The 24,914-nt window shown below is 36.0% G+C and overlaps 4 protein-coding genes across 9 annotated transcripts; 2 read left to right on the top strand and 2 right to left on the bottom strand.

Moving 5' to 3' along the window:
* The first annotated feature begins 7,476 nt into the window (after positions 1 to 7,476).
* Positions 7,477 to 11,438, top strand: LOC111489671. 2 transcript variants are annotated; one of them, XR_002719421.1, is made up of 5 exons: positions 7,477 to 7,693; positions 9,067 to 9,216; positions 9,859 to 9,949; positions 10,688 to 10,816; positions 11,142 to 11,232. XR_002719421.1 is itself a non-coding variant. In XM_023137993.1 (5 exons), the coding sequence occupies exons 1-5, from the start codon at positions 7,678 to 7,680 to the stop codon at positions 11,193 to 11,195; spliced, it is 378 nt and encodes a 125-aa protein (XP_022993761.1). In that variant the 5' UTR covers positions 7,477 to 7,677; the 3' UTR covers positions 11,196 to 11,438. The 2 variants fall into 2 exon arrangements, 1 of the variants encoding a protein (XP_022993761.1); XM_023137993.1 differs by having other exon boundaries at positions 10,688 to 10,754; positions 11,142 to 11,438.
* A 791-nt stretch (positions 11,439 to 12,229) lies between these two features.
* LOC111489639 (U11/U12 small nuclear ribonucleoprotein 31 kDa protein) lies at positions 12,230 to 14,812 on the bottom strand. Of its 2 annotated transcripts, none has more exons than XM_023137958.1 (2): positions 13,960 to 14,812; positions 12,230 to 12,636 (listed from the first exon to the last, which is right to left on the bottom strand). In XM_023137958.1, the coding sequence occupies exon 1, from the start codon at positions 14,772 to 14,774 to the stop codon at positions 13,995 to 13,997; it is 780 nt and encodes a 259-aa protein (XP_022993726.1). In that variant the 5' UTR covers positions 14,775 to 14,812; the 3' UTR covers positions 12,230 to 12,636; positions 13,960 to 13,994. The 2 variants fall into 2 exon arrangements, with proteins under 2 accessions (XP_022993726.1, XP_022993724.1); XM_023137956.1 differs by having other exon boundaries at positions 12,230 to 12,649; positions 13,960 to 14,810.
* A 575-nt stretch (positions 14,813 to 15,387) lies between these two features.
* LOC111489457 lies at positions 15,388 to 19,773 on the top strand. Of its 4 annotated transcripts, XM_023137677.1 has the most exons (3): positions 15,388 to 15,611; positions 18,459 to 18,520; positions 18,716 to 19,773. In XM_023137677.1, exon 3 carries the CDS (start codon positions 18,744 to 18,746, stop codon positions 19,533 to 19,535), a length of 792 nt encoding a protein of 263 aa, XP_022993445.1. In that variant the 5' UTR covers positions 15,388 to 15,611; positions 18,459 to 18,520; positions 18,716 to 18,743; the 3' UTR covers positions 19,536 to 19,773. The 4 variants fall into 4 exon arrangements, with proteins under 4 accessions (XP_022993445.1, XP_022993447.1, XP_022993446.1 ...); XM_023137679.1 differs by lacking the exon at positions 18,459 to 18,520 and having other exon boundaries at positions 18,763 to 19,773; XM_023137678.1 differs by lacking the exon at positions 18,459 to 18,520 and having other exon boundaries at positions 18,743 to 19,773.
* Positions 19,774 to 20,066: 293 nt separating this feature from the next.
* LOC111489263 (protein FLOWERING LOCUS D) lies at positions 20,067 to 24,789 on the bottom strand. Its single transcript, XM_023137397.1, has 5 exons — positions 22,895 to 24,789; positions 21,335 to 22,096; positions 21,203 to 21,248; positions 20,983 to 21,107; positions 20,067 to 20,707 (listed from the first exon to the last, which is right to left on the bottom strand). The coding sequence occupies exons 1-5, from the start codon at positions 24,675 to 24,677 to the stop codon at positions 20,676 to 20,678; spliced, it is 2,748 nt and encodes a 915-aa protein (XP_022993165.1). The 5' UTR covers positions 24,678 to 24,789; the 3' UTR covers positions 20,067 to 20,675.
* Between the last annotated feature and the right edge of the window lie 125 nt (positions 24,790 to 24,914).

Raw genomic sequence — 24,914 nt, 5'->3', positions numbered from 1 at the left:
CTCCACCTCCTCCTCCTCCTCCGCCGCCGCCCCCGGCTCCGATAACCTCCATCCTTATGGCTGTTCTAATTTTTCTTTTCGCTCACTCGGAACTTGTCTGTGGAGTGTTATTATGGGTTTAAATAGAGATTGATTTCTTTTAATTTTATTTATTAGATAATAAAAAATTCAAAAATAAATTTATATATATTTTTAATTTAAAATTTTATATTATTTATTATATACGTAAAACTTTAATAAATTTTTAAAATTTATAAACCATAATCACACTAAAAAAATCATATTTCTTTTTAGTAGATATATTCATTTAGTTCTTCAAAATTATTATTTTCTTAAAATAAAATAAAAGTCAAAATTTAAATTTACGATTAAATATAACTATTTATTTTTCATTATATAATTAGTGTAGTGTTATAAATTAATTTTTAAAATCAAAACCCTATTAAAAAAATAAAGGAATAAACCATACTATTTGCCACGTATGATTTGGGATTTTCATTTTATTTTATTAGTCATATATATTTTTTTAAAATACTTTATATTAATATTTTTCTGATGATATAATAGCTTAAATTCTGAGATATTTTGTTAAGATGATACTGACATGGTTGAAATTTTGAATATGAAAATTGGAGATATTATTTTTATATGGGGACATATAGTGGATAATAAAACCAAAAATGATCTTAAAGCAAGGGGCCATTAATTAATAATATATTAATTTTATTGGGTTTTTTTTAAAAAAAAAATATTGCAAAAATAACAGCTCGTTAGATTCGAACTCACCACATTAAGTTAGATAAGTTAGAAAAAAAAAAAACTTTATTAATAGTTTAATTGATTTTTCAAATATTCCAAAATTAAAGTGGCCCGTTTGTTCAAATATTTCAAAATTAAAGGATTATATATATTTAATAATTACAAAAAAGGAAAACAATTAACGAGTTACTTGTAAAAATAATTAAAATAAATATTTAGCCTCACTCAAAATTTCCTCTGTCCCTATGGTACTCCAGCTTGGTAGTTTCCACCGTCTGTCCAGGGTTGAGCCTTCGGATTTGACGGCAGACTTAAAAAGCCAACTACTGATGATTTACGCCCAATCATTCTAGATAACACTTGCATCCTCTGTATTAGTGTGGTCACTGACACAGAGTTAGTCGATGCTTATTCCCCATATACCATCATTACTTTTTCTCCGGCATTGCTTTTTCAGGCTTTCACCCATTATAGAAAATTCTCCATTATTGTCTTCCGTAGGAGTTTGGACTGTGTCTTAGTCTCAGTGGTTGATCATTCTCTCGAACAAGCTACTACTGATCATTTCCTCACCAATTAGCTAATTCGAAAATTTTTAAATTAAACTTATACACACCAATTCAAATAAATTTTAGGAATTAAAAAGGTTAAATTTAGTTAAGATATATGTCAAAATTGGATTATAAAAATAAATATAATTTAAAAAATGAAGCAAAAAAAAAAAAAAAAAATCAAATTCAATTGCAAGCTCCAACGCTTCAAAAATGGTGAGCTCTGTCTTTAATTTAATAGATTAAGGACAGCTCTGGACATAGATTTTGTCGCTGTTTCTTGCCACTTTTGCTTGTAAACCAAAAGTCAATAAATAAAGACAAAATCTTATTGGAGGGAGGTGGTTGTAATTAATTACTTAATTACTTAATTAATTACTTTGATTAGTGAATCAAAGAACATAATCTTATTTCATATAAAAATCAGGGAGTTTGATTGAGAGAAAGATGCTGCACATGGACAAAGGAATCATTATATATATATATATATTTTAAATATAATTGATTTTTAGTATAAAATAAAAAAGGCTATCGATGTGTACTTGACCAAAAAAATATGTATTTTTTTTAAAAATTGTAACCAATTAATATTAAATAAAAATCATATAATTTCATAATTTTTATAAATTTAATATCGATTTTAATGGTATGGAAAATAAGTTTAAATGTGTAAGGTTAAATATAAAATAAAATTTAGACAGGTCAAAAGTGATTTTAATTACAAAAGTACCATTGTAGTGAAAAACACGTAACGACCTATTAAAAATGCTTCTTAATCTATAAAAAATCAAAAAGGCATTTTTCATTAAGTTGTACAAGTTAACCCTCCCGATCTCTTGCATTAATAAAGTTTTCAAATTCAAAGATTCTTTTGGTTTTATTTGATATAAAGTTTAAATCATGTCATGGGTACGTGACAGTTTTAGTTCTATCCTTTATTTAAGTATGTCAGACAAACCATTTATTTATTATGTATTTTTCATCATTTTTTTTATTTATAGATATAAAAAAACATGAGCGTTCCAACCAAAATTTAATACTACTTTATTAAGTTATTAAAATTTGAACGATAATATAATTACTAAACAAACCCTGTAACCCTCCTTCGATAACGATTCAATTTTTTATTTTTTTATTTTTGGAGTTTATACTTAGTTTCCTCGAGAACAAAAAAAAAAAAAAAAATAATAATAATAAATAAATAATAATTTTCAACGACCAAAAATAAAAAATAAAATGATTACAAAAGAGGAAATTAATTATTTATTGGGATTGATACCCTCATAGGTTGAAATTGAGGCATTTGAGTCAAGATAAGAGTCAATGTTTATCATAAAAGAAGATAGGGTTTTCTCAATTGGTCAATCCAAAACATTTGACCAAATGGGAATAAGAATCAACCAATTTTCTTTTTATCCAAATAAAATAAATGGTCTTGAAATAATGAATTCATTGATTCAAGGAAATGACAGTTGTCTATGTTGGATGATGAAAATCCCACGTCATCTAATTTAAAAAATGAATGGATTTATAAGTGAGGAATACTAATTGGAGAAGCCTGAAGTAAAGCTATGAGAGCTTATGCTCAAAGTGGACAATATCATACCATTGTGGAGAGTCGTGTTCGTCTAACAGTCTTTTGTGGCTAAGAAAAAAATAAATTAAAGTCAACGTAAGGATAGTAAAGTAATTCAACCCTAAAATATGAGGCGGGAGAAAGTAGAATGAGGACATCTCCCCTACAAACATCACATATTTCTAACATCTAAAATTTTGGTTACTATATGTTTTCATAAGCCATGGAGATTTGGATGTCATCAAAGCCAAAATAAAAGGTCAAGAGGTTGCACAAACAACTATGGATATACGTAGAATTTTAGTAGTGGTCATAGGAAGATGGTTGTTGTCCCTTGCTCAAGTAGTCGTAAGGGCTTGTCCTCTCTCTATATCTTCTTCCCTCATATAATAGTTACGACCTCTGCTTTCTTTATAAGGGCGTGGAAACTTCTTCTTGACAGACACGTTTTAAAAATCGTGAAGAGAAGCTTGAAAGGAAAAGCCCAAAGTTTGCTAGCGGTGAGCTTGAGCTGTTACAAATGATATTAGAGCTAGACCCTGGACAGCGTGCCAGCGGGGACACTAGCTCTCAAGGAGGTGGATTGTGAGATCCTATATGGGTTGGAGAGAAGAACGAAACATTCCTTATAAGAGTGTGGAAACTTCTTCCTCGTAAAGGGGTTTTAAAAACCTTGAAGGAAAACTCGAAAAGAAAAGTCCAAGGAAGACAATATGTACTATCGATAGACTTGGGTTATTACATTATCATTGCCACCACTATGAAGACCAATATCCCTATTGTAGCTACTGTCTTTGATATAGTCACTAACGGTCACTAACAGTTATTACATTATCATTGCCACTGTCTTATTAGAACAAATAAGAGATGTAACGGTCACTAACGGTTATTACATTATCATTGCCACTGTCTTATTAGAACAAATAAGAGATGTAAAAAACTACTCGTTGTAGTCTCGATTTCCATACTTACGATCTCTACAATCAAAATGATCTCTATCACCATATCACCCTTCATCACAACGGTCATCCATATACCGATCGTGATCTCCTCCAAAACGATCCTCCACGGCCATCACCATCAAATCGAGAACATGACGAAAATGAACCTCTACCCCTCCCAAGTCCACCACTAACTGAAGAACAGTCTCGTGCCCATTGCCCTGGACTTCCAAATTGAAGCATTCATCTTGCCCTACAGATCTATCTCCTCCTCTCCCAAAACTAGCTCTACCACCAGATGAATAGCCTCCTCTGAGGCATGGCTCTGCATCATCTCCCTCCATCTTAGGTTCAGCCTTATTTACTGAGATAATCCGCTCACTAAACTCATGCCCATGCATCTCTCTGATTGCATCAAGTTAAATATCTCTTCAATGCTCTTGAATCTGAAAGGAGCAGACATCAGGTATGAACTACTTCGCAAAATCATTTAACAAGGAGGCCCCGTATATATCAACAAAAAACTGAGTATTAAGGGCTCTAGAAGCATCTGCTCAACCCAACTTATAACCCAAATTTAGTCTCTGGATTGTCAGGGAATTGAGGTGTATTATTGTGACAACGTTGGGGAAACACTCGGACACTTTATTAAGATTATTAAGGATATTTAGTAATAAATTATAGTTTACCATATATATTATATTTGATATTTTATTATAAGGCAAATATTTCATAGGTATCTTTCCATTTATTGTTATTTCCATTTATTACTATTTCCATATTCTTGTAATTCATTTGATTATAAATAAGATAACTTTCACACCATTTAGGTGTGGTGGATTAATCAAACATTCACATGGTATCAGAGCCCTTTCGGTTTAACAACCCTGATCCTTTCTTTTCAATGGCTTTTGAATCCTCTAATCTTCTTCTCCACCACCCCTGCTGGTTTTGACACCGCAGGGGCAGTCTTCATGGCTGCCGTAGTCGGAGCCGATTGATTACTCTTCGGCTCCACCCTATTGACCTCCAAATCACTTTTCGTCATACTCTGTACATACAACCTCACCTTTTCCAACCAAATTGGTTTTTCCCTTGGCCAATATAGTCTCTCTCATTTTCTTCCCAATCAACCTTCATCCTTCACATAAACCCTAACCTAAACCTATCAACCTTTTGCAGAGATTTACCTTCGGAATCTGGGTGCCGCACTGGCCTATTCGCCAACCAAGTTGCCGCCACCCTTCCTGCCAAAATTGGCTTCTTCGCCCGATGAGGCGACTCTTCCGACTGTCCTTCTCGCCAAAATTGGCTCCTTCGCCCAATGTGGCGACTCTTCCGGCTTCAACATTGTCTTTGTCCCTTGCTCTAGGTTTCCCCTTCTACTTCTTGGGGTTAGAAATATTCTCACCAGAGCCAAGGCAGCATCGTCGCTAAGCGACAATCCCTCTTCATGGGTTAGACATATTCTCGCCGAAGCCAAGGCAGCATTGCCGCTGAGCGGCGATTCCTCTGCAATTTTCGATGGCCAAGAAAGTGTTTCTCTACGCCTCCTCTGAACCAGGTTGTTGACTTCTTCAAGAAAAGTGTTTCTCAACCTCTTTGAATTTTTCAGATTCAAGCTTCACGTTCGTTTAAATCCGACGCTTAGCTTGCGGTGGGGTATTAAGGATATTTAGTAATAAATTATAGTTTACCATATATATTATATTTGATATTTTATTATAAGGCAAATATTTCATAGGTATCTTTCCATTTATTGTTATTTCCATTTATTACTATTTCCATATTCTTGTAATTCATTTGATTATAAATAAGATAACTTTCACACCATTTAGGTGTGGTGGATTAATCAAACATTCACAAAGATCAATCGAAAAATTTTCCTAAATTTATTCCCATATAGTCACTCATACTGTGACTATTGGGCATGATATTTTAACATTATTGTGACAATGCTTTTCTTACGAAAGACTACCAGTTTCCCACCAATTTCTTCCAATGTATGTATACTATTTGATAGCATTTCTTGTCTACTTACACCATTTCTTCCAAGAACAGTAACAGAGCCCGAATCAAACTATTTTCTATAATCTAGCAAGTAAAACTAATCTTAAGAATTCGGATCCATATAACTTAAATAAATCAATACATCCTGATGGTTTCCACGTGCACAAATTTTAATCAATAAACAAATAAGAAACACAAGACGAAAGTTCACCTGAGCTTCAAGAATTTTGCCGAACCGGCTGAAAGCATTCTCAAGCTGATCTCCGAGATATTCAATGAGAGTCCTCCAACAAACATTCGCAGCCATTACCTCCTCCGGCTATCAATCAGATGCGATTCCTACAGAAAACAACAAACATAACTGGAAACTGAATACGATCTACTCAGAAAATACAGAAATCGAGCCTCTCCGCCTGATTCGACATGGTCCATTTCAAATCAAAATTTCAGAGTTGCAAAGACAGAAGAATTAACACTCACCTCTGTGCCTGTAGTAGCAAGTCCATGAGCGCCACGGGGTGCAGGGTTCAAGGCTCCAGAGCTTAAACCCTCTATGGTCCGTGGTCGAGTTATTCCGAGGTCCGTACTAAATTATAAATTTTTGGGCTTGGGCTTAATATTGGGCCTGTAACTGGGTCTGGTCTTGGGCTTGGGCTTGACTCTTTTCTGGTAGTGGACATGGTCTTTTTTGGGCCTCTTGGTATTATTTTAAAGACTTGGATTTTATGCAATTTATTTATTCGAAATAAATCAATTTTAATCCCTAAATTTGTATTAATTTGGAATTAAAATTTTTAATTTAATAAAAATAAACCTTAAAAATTAAAAATATTGTATTTAGAATGTAAATAAAAAGGTTTCCTCATTATTATTATTATTTATTTTTCTATTTTTTTTCAATTTTAATCCCTAAATTTGTATTAATTTAGAATTTAAAATTTTAATTTAATAAAAATAGACCTTAAAAATTAAAAATATTGCATGTAAATAAAAAAGGCTTCCATTATTATTATTATTATTATTTATTTTTCTAATTTTTTTTTCAATTTTAATCCCTAAATTTGAATTAATCTTTTTTTTCAATTTTAATCCCTAAATTTGTATTAATCTGGAATTTAAAAATTTAATTTAATAAAAATAGACCTTGAAAATTAAAAATATTGTGAATGTAAATAAAAAAGGCTTCCTCATTATTATTATTATTATTATTATTATTATTATTATTATTATTATTATTATTATTATTTATTTTTCTAATTTTTTCTAATTTTAATCCTTTATTAATTTAATTTAAAATTTTAATTTAATAAAAATAGACCTTAAAAAATAAAAATAATTTGAAATTAAAAATTTTAATTTAATAAAAATAGACCTTTAAAAGTAAAAATATTTCAGTATATAAATAAGACTTCCTAATTAATATTATTATTATTTATTTTTCCAATTTTTTCCGTCTTAATTTTGATGCGTTTTTAATGGCAGAATACAAGCAAAATCCGCCTGTAGAAACAACGATGTGGAATGACAAAAAGACCCCTTCTTCAGAAGTTCAGTAAAGGGGTTTTCCGTCAATTCACGTCATTAGAAAAAATAGTTAACCCATTATCCATTCCTAGTCACATCCACGTCAGCAGCCGACGCGAGTCGTCAAATCGGAGAAGAAAACGCCATGCATTTTGACGAAAACGATCGCGATTTTTTCTTTTCTCCTCATTTCCATTTTCTTTCTCTGTGAGCTTCGTTATCTGCTTTTCGCTTGAACACTGACACCGAGATTTGGATTTTTTTGTTAATTGCATTGTATCTGTTCTTCTTTGTCGATTGGAATAATGCATTTGTGATGTTTCCACTTCGAGGTATGAATTTGAATGCGCTTTTTTCTGGTGAATCTGTTTCTTCTTTCTGTTGTTTTGATTTCGATTCCGATTCTGTGTGTTTTTGTTCCTTGGAAATGGGCGCTTGGATGTTTATTGGACCAAATGTATTTGATATTGTGTAGAATCTGTTGCGCTGGTGGCTCTTTTTACGGGATTATGATTTGTTCCCGACGTTTTTTTTAATCATTTCGAGATTAAATTCGCTTTTCCATTATGTTCGAATTCGATGGTTAGGTTTGGTTAGGTCATGTTAGGTGTGAGAGCAAAAAAATTCTAGGTCGTATAGTTGTAGTGTTTTCGGTTGAGTTGGGAACTCTCGTCTCTCATTTTTTCATTTTATTTTATCTTGATCCTCTAAACTGATGGAGAATGTTAAATTTCTTCGAAGAACCATCTAGCATTTGATTTCTTTACGGGAGAAATGGTATTAAATTTTTGTTAATTTACTTGATTGGCTTATCAGACGACACTCCGGGTCCTCAAAACGGACCTATTGATCTGATTGGACCATGACGATAATTGGAGGTAGTGTTTGACTTTGTACGAGTACAATTATGGAGCCTCATTTGTTTTTTCTTGACAAATAGACAGTATTGATTCAGTTCTATGCATTTTTATGTCATCGAGGTGGATAGAGAAACACGGTCTTGTCTGCTTTATGGAACAAGAAACAGGGTTAGTTCTTCCGGTCCACCGAATCTGTATTGGTTTAGTTCATACTTCAGAGTACGGAAAGAAGAAAAGTTTGAGGATCCTGAAACATTCACGGTTCTTGATTTGAAAATTTTTCTTAGTGGCCAATGGAAATGTTACTTAAGAAATCTTTTTATAAACTTATTTACACTACGATCTCCTATTGAAAAGTAGTTCCTGATATAAATTCAATTGAGGATCAGTTAGTCGGAGTCGAAGTAGATTATTTCGAAATAGTTCTCATCTATCATATTATGTATGTGCATATGTTGCCATAAAATTTTCTCAATACAGTTGAACATCAACCAGTTTCTTCGCTAGTTTTATTCTGTCAAGCAGGTTAAATATGAAGTTCGGCTGATTTTGTTGCCACGCAAGTTTAGATAGCTTAACAAGATTGTGGGTTTCAGTTTGAAACTAGACTGATTGTTTTAATGGGCATATATAAAACTTATAGTGAGAATATTGTTCAATTTTTGTGAACGTTGACTTTTTTTGTCAGTTGGTATGTTTTTCAGCTTGTCTTCTTGTTTCTGTTTCTAGAGGATAATATATATATATATATGGTAACTAACTGTTCTGAGGAAGCCTTTTATGTCAGAACTTGCTAGGTATCTCTTGTGAGCATCTAAAAGAGAGTTCGTGCTTTATTATTGCAGGAAGGAATGAGTCTATTAGTTCAGAGAAGCTGGAGATGAGTAAAGAAAGTTCCCATACAAAAGAGAAAACGACTATTGGTCGTTCTTCATCTAGTGAAGTGAAGAAGCCTGCAGAAAAAGAGCTAAGCTCCTCCACGTTTGTTAACCAGGGTAAGGCACCTATTTTCAGTTTCTTGGAATTGTATTTTTTAAATTTTTTTATTAATGATTTATTATGCCTGTTGTAAACGGATGACCCCATGGAGCTTGGAAGTTTTAGAATAAATGCTTAGAAAAAAAAGAAAGTAGCACAGCTTGTTGTTTGATTCTGTTGATGTTAGTTGTTTTTTAGGTTCCCTATAGCAATTTATGTATTCCATTCAAAATAGAGACTCCAATTAGACTCTCTTACTTAGGAGTGACTGACAATAGGAAACAATAAATCCCAGCTAGTATCTTAGAAGATGATGGCATTGGTTGACGAAGTGGTCATGGAATCATTTAATTGATCTGAGTTTTCTGAATGTGGTAAATGCATGTGTGAGTGTTAAAGGTGGAAGTCAGGAAAAACTGAAGGAAAATGGACTAATCTGGGCAGAGGAGATGTTTTCTGAGGGAAGATGGTCTTCTTCCTGACCTATAGATTTTTGTTTCATTGATTGAATATCAGATGATGCAAATCATGAAAAGGGATCTACCATGAATTAAAAAGGAATTATTTGTTTCTTCAATCCTAGATTTCTTAAAATAGTGACACATTACGTTTGGTTTGAAATGTATGTTCATTACGTTCTGTTTGGTTGTGTTGTGTAGCTGCAATTCGTTGGCATGAGAGTAGAAAGAAGTGGGTCGATACTAAACAATCTCAACAACAACAAAGAATGGAAAGGGATTCGATCATAAGGTGGTCTCTCGCTCTTCTGAATTTTCTCAGTTGCAAAGAATTTAATCATTCCATCGTGCTTTTGCTTGCAAGTAGTTAGTTGGTGAACTCGAAAATAAATTTATAATCATAAATGGAGACTTCTGCACACACATCGAAAGTTGAACAAGAAATCCTACTGTTGTTATGAAGCTGCACAAAACACTGTAATACTACTAAAACGAACCCCAAAAGATAACAACAAATTGTCCAAAACAGGAGTGGGCAAACAATTAGACCTCCCAGTTTTTTAGGATCGAAATATGCCTGAAGATATTATTAACCTAAGCCTATAGAATTTAAGGTAACTTTTTTACAATGTCAAGGCACCATTACTCTGGGGTCAACCAAATGAATTTAGACAAAGATGGAAATAAAAAGTTCTGTAGTTCTGGAATCAACTCTTTGGCAGGGGATAACTTGTCCATAGCCATAGACCATAACTAAGAAATCAAGATTATTTGTAATAGCTCCATTCATATGCGCAGCTGCTGGCCCACGTTATTATAAATGATTCAACAGGCTTAAAATTAAAGAGAAGTAAAGTGCAAGCAGTAATAGGTCATTTTATATCTTGAAATAACGTGCATTTTCCATTTTTTAATGAACAAGTATTTGATTTTCTAGTGTTGCTTTCCTTGACCCCCGTCCCAATAAAGAATAAAGAAACATTTACTATGAATAAAATCTAAATGATAATTTTTCACTCTGAATTTGCAGCTGGTCAACAGCATATGAAGATTTGCTCTCCACTTACGAGCCCTTCAGTGAGCCAATACCTCTCCCTGTAAGCTTCTGAAAAGGGCATGCAGTTACGATACACACACACACACACGTATATACATGCATGTATGTATGCATGTATGCATATATATAGTCCATCTGCCTGCTCAATCAATTGCACATTAAAACCAGATTTCTGTTGATGTTGCATGTGTTCTTGGTTCTTCTGATAAGGAACGTTATTGGGGTATTAATGATATCTTAATAAACATCTAAGGAGTTTGTTAGGAGAGTTTAGTTTTAATTGAGGTGGACATTGATTAAGTTGGTTTAGGCTTGAGTGGCATCTCAAGAAAGGGGAGGTTCTCTTGTTTATCTTTTACATCGCAATATGTTTCGGGTTCTATCAGCTGCCAATAACGTTTGTTGATGCTTGTGATGTGACTGGCAGGAGATGGTAGATTTCTTGGTTGATATATGGCATGATGAAGGGCTTTTTGACTAGATAACACAAAAAATATTTAAGCAGTAGACAAGTTTCGAGACCGAGGTACCGAGTTTCGGGATACTACCAGTTCTTCCATCTAATTCTATGAAGATTATGATCTTACATCGTTGTGATCTTTGTTCAAACTAGCAGCTAATTCAACATTTGTTTTATTGGCCTCTGTTTATGGGGGTAACATCTGATATTTTTGCACAAGTTCAGAGTCGTGGACACTTATTTGGAGAATTATTTTTTATGTTTGCAGAGTTGCTATTAATGACTCTGATAAAAGTTAATGGTATTGTCGAAGCATCTAATATTACCAAATATATGATTTAATTAGTTAGTTAATAGGTGATTTTGATTTAAGTTTGAAGTAAAATTATGTGTTTATTTATTCTTCTTTTTTAATTTTTTGTTTCAAAACATGAAATAAAATTTATTTTTTAATTAGATAGATTAATTAAATTCTACAACATATTTGCAATTTTTTTTTAACACATCGCAAGTGTTTCTTGTTTTTAATGGTGGTCTGTGCTACATTTGAATTTAAGTTTGATTGAATGGTTTTATTTCTATGAAATTTTAAATTTTTGAAAAATATGTATTTATACCTCTCTCTTAATGGTGATGGTGATCTATTTAAGGTTAAGGAATCTTTCGGGTATTTATACCTATCTCCCTTACCCGATACGGGTATGAGAGAGACAGAGCTTCCATTTCCAAGTACAATCCTCCCGCTCAAAAGCGTTCTGTTTTTCTAGGAATCTTTCCTCGGAGTGCTACTTTTAGACCTTTGTATATTTAATTCTCAAATCTCATCATATAAATAGAAATTTAAACAAGCCCAAGCGCAATTAGATAGTTAAATTAATCAAATTTTACGGTTTAATTCATGAATCTTCAAAAAGTGTAATAAAACCATAAAGCTCCTATAAATTTTAAAATTTTAAAATTTATTTATTTATAAGGTAATAAATTGGAGTTTATTTCATGATTAATAAATTCATAATTTTTTTAAAATTAAAAAATCGAGAGAATGGTCCAAGAAAAGCAGTATAATCAAGCGATAATTAAATACCAAAAGATGCTATGTTCTCTCCATTCCAAACTTCAATAGCCATTCTAACAAAATAGAAGCCTGGCTCTTACAGCCTTGCTGCTGCTTACCTCGACCTTCCTCAAGAAAGACAGCTTTTATCCATAGCCAGAACCTGTTTTAAGGGCATATTAAATGAAGATGGCAGTAAGGCACCACAGCTCATTTCCCCTCTCTTCCTCGGAGGTAGTATTCCTCCATTTCTCAACTTTGTTTTCGGTCTTCTCGACCATTAACCGTCCTAGACAATTGATTACTGAGGGCAGCGAACGAAGATCCCAGTGATGTGGTCGACTTCCTCCACCAGATACTTTTACTAGCCGACATAATCTCGTTAAGCTTAATATGAAGTGAAATCTTCTGAGCAATCAATCTGCAGGTTGTAGGAAAAAATGGCTTAATGTCATTGCCACTTCAAAAAAGGACTCCACTTCTACAAATTGGGAGTGGGTGAGTTTAAATTCTAAGAGATACAATAGTAAAAGCTTACATAACATCACTGTTTTTTCAAGAAGCCTACTTCAACTTCAGCTATAAAATGAACGGTTAGAAGAGAGAGGACTTTAAACTAATTTCCCTTGGTCTTTTATCAATATGGTTTTGGTCAATGTTCACTTTGTTGAACGAGAAAACAATTGTCAATCCATTATTTTCAATTCTTAATTAAAACCCTTCTTTTCCAAGAGAGCATCTAAGAAGTCCCAATATACAGGATCATATATTGATATGTCATCCCAATCAGATTAAAAAACCTTTCTTTCCCTTTTTCACCGACGACTTTACTCCGAACAAACCTCCTCCTGTGGGTAAGGACAACAAAGCACACGGGCGGAGGTCTACAATCAGATTTAATCCTATCTTCTCTGCTATAAGTGTGATTTAGATCTAGTAGGTGCAAAATCTAAGAATGCCTTCTGAATGCTATCCTTTAGACATCCTGAGCTATGCTCTCCACATAGAGTTTTGCATTAAAGCCTCGGGGTTTGCCATCAGGACTTTCCCACTGGAAGTGCTTCCTCAAATTTGGTCAAGTCAATGGCTTAGATGAAAAGTAAAGGCGGGGAATATCCAGAAAAGCCAAGGGATTTCACAAAAAAATTAGTTCAATTGATATTGAGAGGGAAATAATTACATAAGCCTTTTGAGTGGATACACATATACCAATTTGAAATGAAGGAACAAAACTAGATGGGTAAAAAAAGAGAAAAAAGGAAAATTCTCCACTTTTATCATCAAAGCCTTTGGAATGGATACACATACAGAAAAATTTCCACAGCAAATGAATAATAGACGAAGAGGTGACCTGATTCTCCCTATGAGTTTGTTAGGATTCAGTTGTTGTTGTTCTTCTGGCTTAAACTGTTAATAGCAGTATCTCTGTCCTTTTGAGTTCAACATAAAATTTGGAGTTGGGGATCTATTGGGTGAGGGGATGTGTCTTAACCAATTGAGCTATGTTCAAGTTGGCTAGCTCTTATCCTTGAAATTCCTGACATTATCATGAAGCAGAAATTAAGCTACCTACCTATAACTCATTCTTAGTTAATGCACCTGGCAGCCTAAATTTAAACTTTGAAAGCTTAATTTCAACTAACAATGTCTCCCAACCATCATGCACCAAAATCAAACAGAAAATAGAGGCTCAAATTATGATGTATGACAGAAAAAGTAAAAACCACGTACCTTCGCAAACTCTCTCCAAAGAGACAAGCTGAAAGTTACTCATCTTCACCACTCTCGTCACTGAAATAACTCGCTTTCTTCGCTTTTTTCTTCTCTACAACGTTCTCACTACTAGTCAGCAGTCTTTGGTCTGCATCTCCGTCCACCACTGAGGCCCATTTGTCATCCTCAAAACCTTCCCCATCATCCGATCCCCAATCCTCCTCGTGCCTAGCACCGACTCCGCCCTTTCTCACCCGCTTCGGTTCAGGTCGCTCCCTTGGCCCCAATTGATTTTTAGGACACTCATAAGACAAATGTCCATCAACTGCGCCGCACTCGTAGCACCTACTCTTGTCCTTATAAACCCTCTTCCTTATAAACTCAGCGGCACGACCATTATCATTCGCTATAGCAACCTTCAGAGCACGGCCATTCAAAATCTTCCCATGCATCTGTTTCACGGTCTTGACCGCGTCGTCCTGGGAAATAAACTGGACGAACGCAGCGCCGCGAGACTTGCGAGTCTGGCGATCTTTCAACACCGTAACACGAGCGATCTTACCGAAGGTGGAGAAGAGAGTATGGAGATCGGAATTAGTGAGTGAATAGTCGAAATTGGAAACGTAGACAGTAGACTTCGAAGGAACCAAACCACCAGAACCTCCGCCGGACTTGGTGGAAGAGTGTGAGTGCGATTGCGATGAGAAGTGCGACTGTGAAGACGACGGCGGCGGTGGGGCAGAAGAGGTGGCGGAGGGATATCGATAATAGAAGGTTTCGTCGTCGTCGCTGTCGCTATTAGGGTTTTTGGCTCTCTTCCCCTTGCGCGACATTTTTTCACCGTCCGTCACCAGCAACGACCAATTTGGTGGTTATTTAAAGTAACCGCACTTTTTTAGGTTAAAATACAATTTTGACCTTTTAATTTAATTTATGCCCCCTCAATTTTTTAAATTTCTATATCTACTTAATAAAATATAAAATGTTCAAAATATATAAAATTCAAATTCATATTCAAATTTAAGAGCTATTTATCTTCAATTTTTTTTAATTTATCAGAAAACTATTAATATTAATATTTAAAATTTAAGGTCTCTTAATTAACATTTTTGAAAGTTCAATAATTAAATAAAGAGAAATTTAAAATTATAATTTAACTTTTTAAAGATTTTTTTTCTTGTCTAGTACGAGTATAATTAAAATATTGCTGATGTTTTTTAATAAAAAAAATATATTTTTTATTCAATTTGGCCTTATATATTATGGAAAAATTCATAAAATTATTAAATTTTTTAAGCAAAAAATAAAAAAATAAAAAAATAAAAAAATAAAAAAACAAAAAAAAACAAAAAAAAACAGCCTCTAATAAACTAATTTTCTGAAATTTCCATGCCAAGGGTATTTTCGTAAATGTCACTTTATTACAATAAGAGAATCTTCGAGCAGAAGAAGAAAGCCCCCCACAAGAGCGAGAGAAATAGGTTAGCTGCTTCTCCAAGCCCCACCGGATTCAATGGCAGAGCTCTGCTGACGGAAATAAATTCGAATTTGGCTCTACATGCCGTCGTGGGCTAACTTTTATGTAAATCCTGAAGAAGAACACAAATTTCAGCGCCTTTATCTGCCTCTAACGACCTTCGCCTGAGCGCCTTGGATTTCTAGGGTTTCCTGTAAGTGATCCTTTTCTTTTCCTTTGCGAATTTATCCATTTTCATCATGCTTGTTTTCTTATATGTCCTGGTACTGGATGACGTATGGAGATTCTATTTTAGATTTTTTAAATACGATAGTTTAGCTGGGTGATGGCAAAGAGAGACTATTGAGGGCTGATGAACTTGTCAATTCCCCTCATGAAAAGAATAATTCCAATCTTCTAGGGTTGTAATTATAGGTTTATCTCTAAATTATGATCTCAGGTTAGTTTTGACAAGAGCACCGCTTCAATTCTATTCCAAACCAAGGATCAGAATGAGGATCAGTGAAGAAATGATAAAAATGGTTAATTTCTTCATAGATCTATCTACTTCTTGTGTTATTTACCTCTTGGGCTTTTCAAGTCAATTCTTGCTGGATCCTTTCTATAAATGTATAAACTCTCAAATCAAGCTGTAACAAATCATTACTTTGTCATCATAGTCTGGGGCTGGGTTAAGGATACAAGATTTGACAGCTTTTGTTGGGAATTTAGGAGGTGCAAGCTGTTGTGGAAGTTGGATGTTTGTCCCACTTTGTTTAAAATCTGATGCTGAGCTGATATTTTAGTTTAGAAAAAACTTAAAACAGCCTCAAATAAAGAATGTTGTTTTCAGTAAAAAAAATCCCATCACTTGTCTCAAAAAGCCAACCAAAATCGGGTAAACCTGACCCAATCATAATCATTTGTCACAGAGTTTGAAACAGTCTGGTCTTTAGTTTATGGCCTCAGCGGTTATGGAAGGGCTCGGTGGCTTATATTTGGGTTGAGCACCGTCCATAATTTTGGAAAATGTTACAAGCATCGAGTCTCACAATCGCACTCTTGGGGCAGCAGAACAACGATTATGTAACACTTGTTCTAACCCAACAAAGAAGTCAAACGTGAGAAATTTGGACGTTGCAGACAACATCGGCCTATGTAAGGGCCTCGAGTCACGTTTGTGAGAAATGTTTTAGAAAACGTGAGCGAGGAAATACATTTGAAAATGATTTGAAAGAATTGAAGAAAGCAGCATTATATGACTATAAGCAAATAAAGGAACACCACAGCTTAAATAACATATAACTCAAGGTCGAAAGAATTGACAACTAGTCATATCCCCTTATAGTATATTTTGGAATATTTTAGCCCTGATAGGTATAGACATGATTTTGATGAATAGTCATACATCCACTTATTGACACAACATGAAATAGTAAAGACATATCTAAGATGAAAGCATGTAAAAGGGGTTTGGAACGAGCATGTGGTCATGGACAACACGTCCTAGACAAGCATGATCGTGACATCCGACATGCGACCATAGACAACACGACTTGGATAAGCATGACCGTGACACGAGGCACCTCCAGGCCCCAAGTTTTGATGGTAACAACTCATAGTTTTGGACATCGTAATTGGAAGTCAAAGTTGACGGTTGATAGACTGTGGCATTTTAGATGCATATACATTCTCTCCCCTTAAGTATATCTTGTAGGTTCTCGATGCTAGCATCACAGTTTAGCTTGGCTATGTGGTAAATATTATGTTGGCTAATCACGTCTGTAGTCTGTGTGACAATCACAATTAAGCAGATTGCTCGTACTTTTTTTTGGACCATTGCTGTATGCAGTTGATTTGGAAACACCATTGCTGAAGTGGTAGGGACTTGACATTGAAAAGTAAGAAATGAAACATGGAGCTATAATGAACAAACCGCAGTGTAGAAGATGTAAGCTAACAATCGACATTGACTAAATATTAAAAAGTGAAAGACTCGAAAACTAAGTGCAGATTGCAGATATAGCCCATAGTTGGACAATATTCACAATGAGATTCTTCTATGTGTTTATATGTCATGGCATGATATTATAACATTTTTAAAATCGATCTTGAACTCTGCTTGAAATGCTTCTCTTGGGACACCCTTTATGACAGTCCAAGTCCACCGCTAGCAGATATTGTCCTCTTTGGGCATTTCCTTCCGAACTTCCCCTCAAGATTTCAAAACGTGTCTGTTGGGTAAAAGTTTCCACAAACTTATAAAGAATGTTTTGTTCCCTTCTCCAACCGATGTGGAATCTCACAATCCATCCCTTTCAAAGTCCAGTGTCCTTGCTGGCACTCATTCCTCTCTCCAATCGATGTGGACCCTCCAATTCACCTCCCTTCAGAGCCCAACGTCTCCCGGTGTTCACTCCCTTCAGGATTCAGCCTCCTCGCTGGCACATCACCCGATGTTTGGCTCTGATACCATTTGTAACAGCCAAAGCCCACCACTAGTAGATATTGTCCTCTTTGGACTTTCACTTCTAGGCTTCCCCTCAAGGTTTTAAGACGCGTCTGCTAGGGAGAGGTTTTCACACCTATATAAAGAATACTTTGTTTCCCTCTCCAATCGATGTGGGATCTCACACTCTTTAAGAAAGAAAAAAGAAGCACTTTCCTCGGGGTAATTTTCCTCGGGCAAAGACACCATATTTTCGTGGACAAAGCTATGAAATTCTGTTCTTTTTTTTAACCCCTTATTTATTCTTTTCTATCTTGGTGTTAATTCTCCCCATACTTTTGTGATTGCCTCTCATTGGTCTGGCTTTTTGTAACTCACATGGAACTCATTGCCCTTTTGTAAATTCATACCATCTATGAAATGAAGGCTCTATGCTTCTCACATGTCCATGCTTAATTTCATGAGATATGCATACGAGTTTATGTTATGATGTCACAACTGCACCATACAGAAGATATTTATTAGAAGTATATTTTCACGTTCTTTTAGCTTCTCTCTCTCTTTTTTTTTATTTTTTATTTTTTATAATGTGAACATAGTTATTGGTTTTAGACCCCTGCCAATGCTTAAGTAAGCAAGGCACGCAGATATGGGCGACGAAGAGGAGATAAGAGGTCGCCTCTTTCTATAAATTTCAGTTTCACTAGATTATTTGTTACATTGTTCTTTTAATCTATTCTTTGAATTTTTATTTTATTCCCTAGTGTTGTTGTGACACCTCAGCTCTATTCATTTGTTTGTCTGTCTTCCATTTTTTTTACCCTTCCATTTCTATTAGCAATTACATCTGTTATGTTTCATAAACCCAGTGATGAACTGCCATTCACCTTTGAAAGGATGCATGGATTCTCCACAGTTGATGGCTTTGTGGAGATAGCTGAAAGCTCAGCAGAGATGATCAAGTATATAGCAAATGAACCTTCGACTGGGCTTTTCTACATTCAACATCATACAAAAAATGCTGTTCCCAATGTTATCAATCTCAAGAATAGTGTCGTGGACAAGTCTCACGAAACAACTTTGCACGCTGAAGATTCGGAGGATTCAATCACGATGTTGCAGTCGATGAAAGACTGTGGGTTTCCTATTGCAGATGAAATGATCAGAGACATCAAGAAGTCTCTTGCAGTCATGTCAACCAAACAACCAAGAAGAGGTTTGATCCGTAATACTTCTGGTACGCAGCAGCCAGGGAGAATGAGCACTTGGAGATCAGCCACGTGGGGTCGAAGCGCAATCGTTGCCCCACGTGATGATGACAGTGGTGGCTACATTTCAACAGTATTCAAATCAGCAAGAGAAAAGGCAAGCAACTTTAAGTGGCCACAACTTGACATCAAGGAAGATCTTGCACATGTCGAAGTCGACGAGCTACCACCACAACCTAACGAACCACCGGTTGCATCTGCTAGTTCTGTTTCATCACAGCCAGATATAAACACTGAGGAGTTGCCTCTGTCCAGACAAGTTAATGATGAGTTGCAACGGGACGACCAAGTTGATGTCAGTATGAATACTGATTTACTTTCGGTGTCCGATAATTTCGACGACTTCAGGGCTGATAAAGAAGCAAAACTGGAGGAGTGGTTGGGAGGGTCTGGCGGCTTGAATGATGTCAAAGAGATTTGAGGGCTGGGAAAGGCCATCAACATTAATTTTGTGTAGTGTAACTGTAAAAATTATCAGATAAAAATCACTCTACACACGTTCTCTTCCATCATTTTGTCCGGCCCTTAACTTCTAGAGACATCATTCCATAAATTTATTAAATTCCACTAGTGATGAGTTGTATTCCCATAGTTTTGTAACATGAGGCTGTTGAAACAAATATTTATTGTAGTGACGGATTAATATTTATTACTGATAATGTTAGTTTTTCGGTCTTTTAATTAAATATCTTACTTAATTGAGCTGAATTTATGTGCGGGAGATAAAAATAGAGTTCATATTAGTTTGTTAAATCAAATATGTTAAGGTAAGAACACTTTATTTAAGATTCAAATTATTATACAAAGGAGATCGATTAAATATCTTAAGGTAAGAATATTGTTTGAGATTTAGGTATCTTATTTTCTTCGCATCTTTATTTTAAGTTTTATATTGCATGATTGACGTCTTTATCTCAAATAAATTAAGGACAGGTAGATAATACTCATCTAATAAGTGAAATTGTCAATTATATTACGCGATCAGTCTTCATTAAACTAAAGCTAACAATTTTACCTTCTTTCTGTTATAGCAGAGTACACATTTGGCTGCAGTAATATTTACTGAGCATAGAGCAACAACTTTGCTCCAAGTAAAAATTCTAACAATCAACTTTGAAGTAAATAATTCAAAACCTTTGTCACCCAATATCACATGAAAGTCCATATACGTTGCTTTGAAGCATATGCAGGGAAATGAAAATGATGAAGATCAGCTCAGAAGGTGCTGATTCCACTGTGAACTCACCATAAAGCTGTGAACAGGTGCTGAAGCTTTTTCTCAGTAAAACAAGCTCAGCATCTACAGGTCATGGCTGTGAACAGGTACTGAAGCTTTTTCTCAGTAAAACAAGCTCAGCATCTACAGGTCATGGCTCAGGTAATACTATTTCCGGGTCAGTAATTTCAGCTTTATCGAGCTCAATTGGTTAAGACACATGTTCCAGCCGTGTTATTGTAAAGGGATCTGTGTTTTGACGGTTTCATTGTCTGGCTGGAACAAAATAGTTGCCTTTTTAACGGTTAATCGTGTCGATGGTAGAGAGTCTGAGGAGAAATCTGCTCATTGCTTCAAAATGTCATGTTGGTTTTGATCTGTGAGAGGCATCAGAAATTTTATCAGGGGAAGGTTGGATGATCACCATGACATGAAGTAAAACCAATCTTATCAGTCTTTAACCATTGGTAAAAAAGAGTTATTCAACATAACCACACACTTCAATAGAGCGCAAGTACATTCATGGTAGAGGAGATAATTGATGGTTCATCTGAGGCTCGATGTAACCACGATGGAAAGTCCATTCTCGAAAAATTCTAAAGCGTATGCCTATCAACATCACTCTTAAAATCAAGAGGATTAGACTATTTACCTGAACGAAGGGCTGCGGAGGAGTCTTGATCCATCGGTTTAATGTTCTCCAATACATGATTGTTCGATGTGTTTGAAACAGGAGCATCTGCTATCTTAGTACTGCTTCTCACTATTTTGGCCCTCCTAACGAGAGAAACAAGATCGCCAATATTGGAAAACTCAGAAAATCGATCGTCAAAGGAAACGGTGATAGAAGATGTTAAGACATTTAAATGTACCTGACTACATTTCGCTTCAGAGTGCTCGTTTTCATCTTCGACGTCCCTTTAGGAAACGAAGTAAAAAATTCAAATTGGATCTATAATAAATTTGACTGAAATGGGGGACAAGTAGATGTAGATCATGCTCACCTGTTTTGAGAGCCAAATAAGTTGAGGAAGGTTTCTTATTCCCCCTCTCAGCTTTAATGGAAGCAATTACAGAATCAGCATTAGGACCCAGACCTTTTCTTCCTACTAGTCTCACTCCTAGCTTCTCACAGAGGTAATTCAACCTCGTTTCATCGCCCCCTCGCACCTCTCGGAGTTCAAGGGCCTGTTGCCTCGACAACATTGTATAAACATGAAGCTGTTGCTGTTGACTAAAGTGTGATTGAAGTTGTTGGAAAAGCAACTTATTTGTGTGCTGTTGATCTGAGTTTGAACCTTCATGGTTCTTCTTCTGTGAATCATTAAATGTCACCCTTAGAATGACTGTTGACTTCGGGTCAGCATTCTTTCGACCAAAAATGACAGAGAAGCTTCCGAATTCTAAATCTGGCTCTCGAAATAGATCTGCAAGAAGACAAGCACAAGAGTGTGCATTTTTAGAAGGGCCTCTATCGATCTTCAGCCTCAAAGCTCGAGCATTGGCGTAGTTGGCCATATTGGCTGCTTCTCTTAGTCCACTGAGAAACGCTCCATGCATAGTTGCTGGATATCTCCTCGTAGTTGCCTCACCAGCAAAGAAGAGTCTTCCATCTCCCACATTTTCTGCTAGAATGTCATAGTCATCACCCGATGCCCCCACCGCAACATTTGAGTAAGAGCCGAGACTAAATGGATCGCTAGCCCATCTAGTACAGACTGTTTGAATAGGCTCTGGGACATCAATTCCTTGGGGTTCATAGATACCTGCATCTCTTTACGCTAAGAATCTTTTAACATCACATAATTAACTAGAACAATCATTGGAAAGTGATATTACAAACATTCCAGTAGGAACACACGATGAAAACAAATAACACACTCAAACCACTTCAAAACTTCAAAAGGAAGAAAGGAAAGGATAGAAAGCTAGGGTTCTCCTGGTCCAACGTTTCTAAACGTGATGTACTCGGACATCTTAAGTTTTTCTAGAAGGCTCCTTTCCCACTAAAACTTTTCATCTGAGGCATTCTTCAACAAAATTCCTACTTTCCCACAAAAAAGAAAGAATGAAAAATCAGTTAATGCTATGAAAGAAGACTCGGTGAGAGATCATTAATTTTGATCCAGGATTTCAAAGACAGTTCCTCAAAAAATTGACGGTTTGTTAGAGGTAGGTGTTCTAGAAATGTGTGCGATCGAGTGGATCAGATTGAATTAGAAAATTGAAAGATTTGTACAAGTTATACCTTTCATTTTGAGTAAAATCGTGAGGCATGAATATGTTAGATACCTGAGACTCGATTGGTGAAATAGTATCTCTCTCCAAACATGTTTTTCTATACAGACCACCAAGGGCGCTGAAAAAGTCTAACTACATTTTCACAGGATCAAAAGTCGCCTTTTTTAATCTTGCCCCTTATCTTAAAAAATCAAATCTAAATTGTAACCACATAATCGCTAACAAAATTTTCAAGTAAAAATGGTAGACAACTAACTTTGCAGGGAAAAGTTCAAGTTCAGAGATTTTTTGCAGAAAAAATGGCACGAGCATAAAATTATTACCCTTGAGAATTTCAATAACCCGGGTCACGGCATCTGTAGGGGGCATGCTCTCGAACTTATGTGCAGCTTCACCTGCAACCAAGGCTATCAACAGAGGACCGCCAGCAACAGTTGCATAGTTGTAAAATAGAAAGAACTCTCCTCGACGGCTTGGATCATCAGACAGATGCCCAAAGGTATCAAGATCCATTTCCCAAAACACACGGGGAAAGAGCATAGCAACTTTATTCAACAGTCCAAAACCCAACCTCTTTATTCCATCCAGCTTCCTCTGAGGCAATTCTGGGATGAACTTAATAGAACCACTCTTCAAAACGCCCAGAGGTACAGTGCACAAAGCCATATCACCTTCAAAGACCTGGTTTCCTGCAATAACCTGCACACCATGACTACTGTATCTAATGGTGTGAACTGTTTTCTCATATAAAATTGAAACATTTTCAGCCAGTGCTTGAATCAACCTTCCATTGCCTCCAGCCAAGAAGCAATGGTCCCCTCCCATGTCATACGGATCGTCTTGGTCCCAGAATGCAAGTGAAAGCTTCGATAGCAAACCTGCATTTGCATATTCTAGATTAGCAAGATGCCAATTGAACAAGTTCATCTCTTCACTATTAACTGCATCTTCATGAGCCTGCCAGAACGTTTCCAGGGCTGCACCAAGAGAAACGTCAACAGAGACCTCACCCATTGACTGCCTGAGCATACTTGCCTTATCCAAAAGATGGTTAAATGCAGTTTCCACCTTCAAGTCCATATCAGGATCCACGGGCTTCCCGCCCAGCCTATAAAGTGGACACTTATCTCTAACCTTATGAAGAGAATAACCTAATTGTCTAGCCATAATCCCAAGTGGGTTTCCCAAGGTACCAGTCAAAACACTCCCACCTAAATCTGCAGCTGCACATACCCTATTTCCTCCCTCCATCTTCTTCGTATACACCCGCCCGCCTGCTCGCTTCCTGCCCTCCAGAACAGTCACTTTAAAGCCAAAACGCATCAGTTGCCTGGCGGCAGCAAGCCCTGCCAGTCCCGCCCCGACCACAATTACGTTGGGCTTAGATGGTTCGGAAGGAATCTTTTCTTTGATTGCAGGAGCAACCCCAAAATTAATATAGCCATGTGAAACCAAGTAATTATAAGCAGTGTCTAGTAAAGTATGACAGTGTGTAGGTATAGAATCAATAAGCATCTCCTTAGTCACCCAATTCGACACATTTTCACGCCACTTAGCAATAATGTGATTCCGAATGATAATATAGTTCACCTGTTCAATACCTCCGATAACAGAGACCACCCGAGCATCAATTTCATCCTCCGTTAAGTGATCAGCAGGAAATCCGGCCGACAGCGCAAGTAAGGCCTCGGCAGTGGATTCTTTATTAATCACGATAATCTCATCGGCCACGTCTGGAACATTGGCGCTAGAACTTTCAGTGCTAGTTCTGGCTGCCGGTACAGAAGCTGAAGAAGAGGAGGAGACGATGCCGTTGTTGCCGTTGTTGCCGTTGTTGCCATTGAAACCTCCAATGGGAAAGGGAGGGAAATTAAATGACGTGACGCTTCGCTGTGGCCTGCCTCTTCTCCGCTTCTTGGGAACTGGAAACGGAAAAAACTGGCTCGAACCAATATTAGGGTCTAGATTTGGAGTGATACTCGTGTTGATCGTTGTATCGGAATTAGGGTTAACATTGAGGCTGAAGTTCTCTTCCGGCAAAAACAGAGTGAACGGAATCGGCGGGAACGAAGCAAATAATTCGGAGCTCTGATCCGACGGATCCATGATTTTCAGGTGATCGTGAGTCCGAACAACTGAGAGGCGGTCGTCGGAGGAGAGGAAAACAATGGACGGTTTGTTTATTATCCGACAATGGGTAATTGGAGGACTTACCCGGGAAGAAATCAAGTTTACAAAAATACCCCTACGTTTTATTTTTGGAAAAATATAATTATTATATTTTAGTCGTGTTTCCCATCCAACAAAATTGCACTATAAACAATTAATTATTGTTAATTAATT

Source organism: Cucurbita maxima, unplaced genomic scaffold, assembly GCF_002738345.1.
Source record: "Cucurbita maxima cultivar Rimu unplaced genomic scaffold, Cmax_1.0 Cma_Scf00014, whole genome shotgun sequence".
Lineage (NCBI taxonomy): Eukaryota > Viridiplantae > Streptophyta > Magnoliopsida > Cucurbitales > Cucurbitaceae > Cucurbita > Cucurbita maxima.
The sequence above is the reverse complement of the archived record's forward strand: the minus strand, read 5'-3'. Positions and strand labels throughout refer to the sequence as shown.